Source organism: Egretta garzetta, unplaced genomic scaffold (assembly GCF_000687185.1).
Source record: "Egretta garzetta isolate BGI_Z169 unplaced genomic scaffold, ASM68718v1 scaffold304, whole genome shotgun sequence".
Lineage (NCBI taxonomy): Eukaryota > Metazoa > Chordata > Aves > Pelecaniformes > Ardeidae > Egretta > Egretta garzetta.
The window spans coordinates 1,004,993-1,008,359 of record NW_009259421.1 but is presented as its reverse complement, the minus strand read 5'-3'; the positions used below and the strand labels follow the sequence as shown (position 1 = coordinate 1,008,359).

Below are 3,367 nucleotides of genomic sequence, written 5' to 3'. Positions count from 1 at the left end.
TTTCAACCACTATTTCATACCATGTCCCCAATATTCTCCGATGACTGAGAAGGAACAATATAATGAAGAAACCCTTGCCTAGGCACTTTCAGTAAGAATCTGGGCAGACATCTCTTTAAAGAGACTGACATATATCCTAATTGCTTTTTATGAGTCGATGAGAAGCTCTACAATTATCATGTGTATTTTGATCTTCACTGATACTTAACAGCTTCAGGACATTACACACTGCACTGTACCTGCTGTAAGCTTATTCCTTTTCTATCCTGTTATTAATCATTCTCCTTTTTGAACTTGCAGCGTCTCCCACTCCAGCCACCAAAATGGAAGAAAATGCCAACACCAGCTTTGAAGAAGATTTTGAAGGACAGGCAACACACACAGGCAAGGAAACTAACTGCATTTTTTCTAAAAATAAGCTAAATGATCCCTGCTCACTGGGGAAGCCCAGAATTCGAGTAGGTCCAAGTGGTTTGCCAAACCCCTTGCACAGAAATGTAGCCTCCAAAGCCAATGAGAATGTTATTTTGGAGTAAGTGACACCCCTCACAGAAGGGCAGGTAACACCAAACTGATCTTTGTGCCAATCCTCCTCATGCCTGAAGCAAATGGCAAATGCAGAAGGCACCTGAAGAAGCCACCAACAGTAATGGCCCAATGCATCTCTTGTTGGTTTATTGCTTCAGTCATGAACAATGGCCTTTCTTCTTCTGGAGAAAAAGAGAAGAAAACAAAAGAGCAACAAAAACCACACTCACATGCTGGAATTAGGTTGTAAAGTTTCACTATGAAAGCTCAATTATTTTTTCCTTCTTACAGAAGGACCATTCAGTGCTAAAAGTGTACCTATAAATCCTTTTGGCAAACACAGCATAGCATTTAAAAGTATCCTTGCTCAGAATGACTTTTTTTTTTTAACCCAGCACTCAGTCACCATGATTTTATGAGAACTGACATTGTATTCAGCTCTACAGACAGGTATCACTTTTTTCTGTGCTGTAATAAATGTAGCTCTTGTAATAACTCTTTGGGGTTCTTTCCCAACCAGCTTTGCTGCTGTTGGCTAAGATTATCATATATATATATTTTTAGGGACTCAAATGTCGGGTGCTACATCCACACTCAGGCCTCAAAATAGTTTTGGAAATTAGGCTACTGCATACTTAATCACTATCTCTATGCCAAGAGGTTCAGGCTAATTCCTGCTTTGGAATCTTGTTTGAAAAAGATCAGTTCACCTTCCCTTTCCACTGATGAGTGTAGTGCCTTAAGCCACCACGTCAAGATTTTGAAATTTAGTTCGAAACAGATTCTTAGCAGCTGGCAGCAGCACATCTATCTCATGAGAGGGAGAGCCGCTTACCTAGCCTTTCCTAAAATTCCTAAACTTCATCTCTGAAAACACAAAAAAATTCCTTGGTTTTTCTTTGTAATCTGAGATGCAGATTAAAATGTTTGATTTTGAAAAGTACCACTGGGATTTCAAATTGAAAAGACAGGTTTTGACATCCTCATCCTTGTTAACTACTCACATAGTTCACTAAAATCCTTTTACAGACTCCTGATATGAACCAGACCACCAAAGTGATCCAGGTTAGGGCTAATGTAACACATTGGTCCCACAGCTTTGGTTTTCAGCTCTCCCGGAGAATGGTCTGGAAGGAAGAGGAGTAGATGGATAAACTGTGCCACAGAAGGACAAACCAGCAAAGGGCAGAAACTTCTCAAGACAGCTTCATGTTGAGCCAGTTTCTCACCCAACTTCTTCTTTCTTAGGGCCCAAAGGTGTGATCAATGACTGGAGGAAGTTTAAATTAGAAAGCGAAGACAGAGACTCCTTATCCTTGAGCAAGAAAGAAATTCTTAGACAAATGTCTTCACCACACAGATCTTTCAGTAGATGTGATAAAGACTCCAAAGAAAGATTCTGCCGTAAGGTAAGACAAGAAAAGCATAATAAAGTCATTTTGATTCTGTACAAAACATACCAGTTATAAGCTAGAAAACCATGAATTTGCCAGACTCAATTCCTTTGCAGTTTAGCAGAGCTCACACAGTATGGACAGAACAAATGCATGTCCAACCATCTATCTAGGCCTCTCTCCAGCGAAGTCTAACTTCAGTAAAATAAACAGTGTATTTCACAACAACAACACAACACAGAGTTTGACCGTTCTTCCTCCATCCCCTACCTTGGTGCTCTATCCTTGGTTAAGGCAACTGAAAATTTTTAACATTCTTAAACTCCTGCTAGTCAGGACAGAGCTCTGAGCCTGAACATCACTCATTACCATTTACAAGTTCTGGAAGGGGGGAGACCCAAAATCCCCAAAACCACAGGAATTAAACTTTAACCCCACTGCAGTCACTGGCAAAATTCCCACCAACTCTGGAAGATCCAGAAGTTTTTGCCAAATATGGCAAATGTCTTCCATACTATCAAGTTGACATGCAAGTGTTGAGACAGGATCTTCACCTGTCTTTTGAAGAGACCTTCCAGAGTCACTGTAGGAAGTGACTGCTCTTCTGGCTAGGCTTTCAATGCAATGCTCTTTAGACAACAACTTAGTCTCTTCCTGTTTCAGTGCCAACAGATGACCCTTTATTAATATAACATTCTCTCAATATTCACAGATGAGCATGAAGGAGTATGAATTAATTCATGATGAGCAAGAAGATGAAAGCTGCCTACAAAAATACCGCAAACGCTGCATGCAGGATATGCACCAGAGGCTGAGTTTTGGGGCAAAATACGGTTATCTGTGTGAGCTGCAGAATGGGGAACAGTTCCTGGAAGCCATCGAGAAAGAACGTAAAACTACCACTGTCATTGTCCACATTTATGAAGATGGCATCAAGGGCTGCGATGCTCTTAACAACAGCTTGACCTGCCTGGCAGCCGAGTATACCACCGTGAAGTTCTGCAAGATCAAGGCCTCCAACACGGGGGCTGGAGACCGCTTCTCAAATGAAGTGCTTCCCACTCTACTTGTCTATAAGGGTGGGGAGCTTCTGAGCAATTTCATTAGCATTTCTGAACAATTCAATGAGGATTTTTTTGCTGTGGATGTGGAGTCTTTCCTAAATGAGTATGGGCTGCTACCTGAAAGGGAGCTTCCAGCACTGGGAAATGGTAACACGGATGAGCAAGATGTTGAATAATTAGAGAGCCATAATCCCATCTCCCTTTCCTCTTCAGTATGTTGTAAATCAACCTCAGTAACACCCATCTCATTTAGAGAAGGCTGTCTTTGCTAACTTATTTGTAAGATACACATATATAAACATTGCTTGTCTGAATTTTACTTAAAACACACTCCTGTACATTATTTCTATGCCAGCCACAAGTAATAGGAAGAACAGGAGA

At 40.9% G+C, this 3,367-nt stretch overlaps 1 protein-coding gene across 1 annotated transcript; it reads left to right on the top strand.

Moving 5' to 3' along the window:
• Positions 1-308: 308 nt before the first annotated feature.
• PDC (phosducin) lies at positions 309-3,162 on the top strand. The gene is made up of 3 exons (XM_009636909.2): positions 309-384; positions 1,777-1,937; positions 2,635-3,162. Exons 1-3 carry the CDS (start codon positions 324-326, stop codon positions 3,160-3,162), a joined length of 750 nt encoding a protein of 249 aa, XP_009635204.1. The 5' UTR covers positions 309-323.
• Positions 3,163-3,367: the final 205 nt, after the last annotated feature.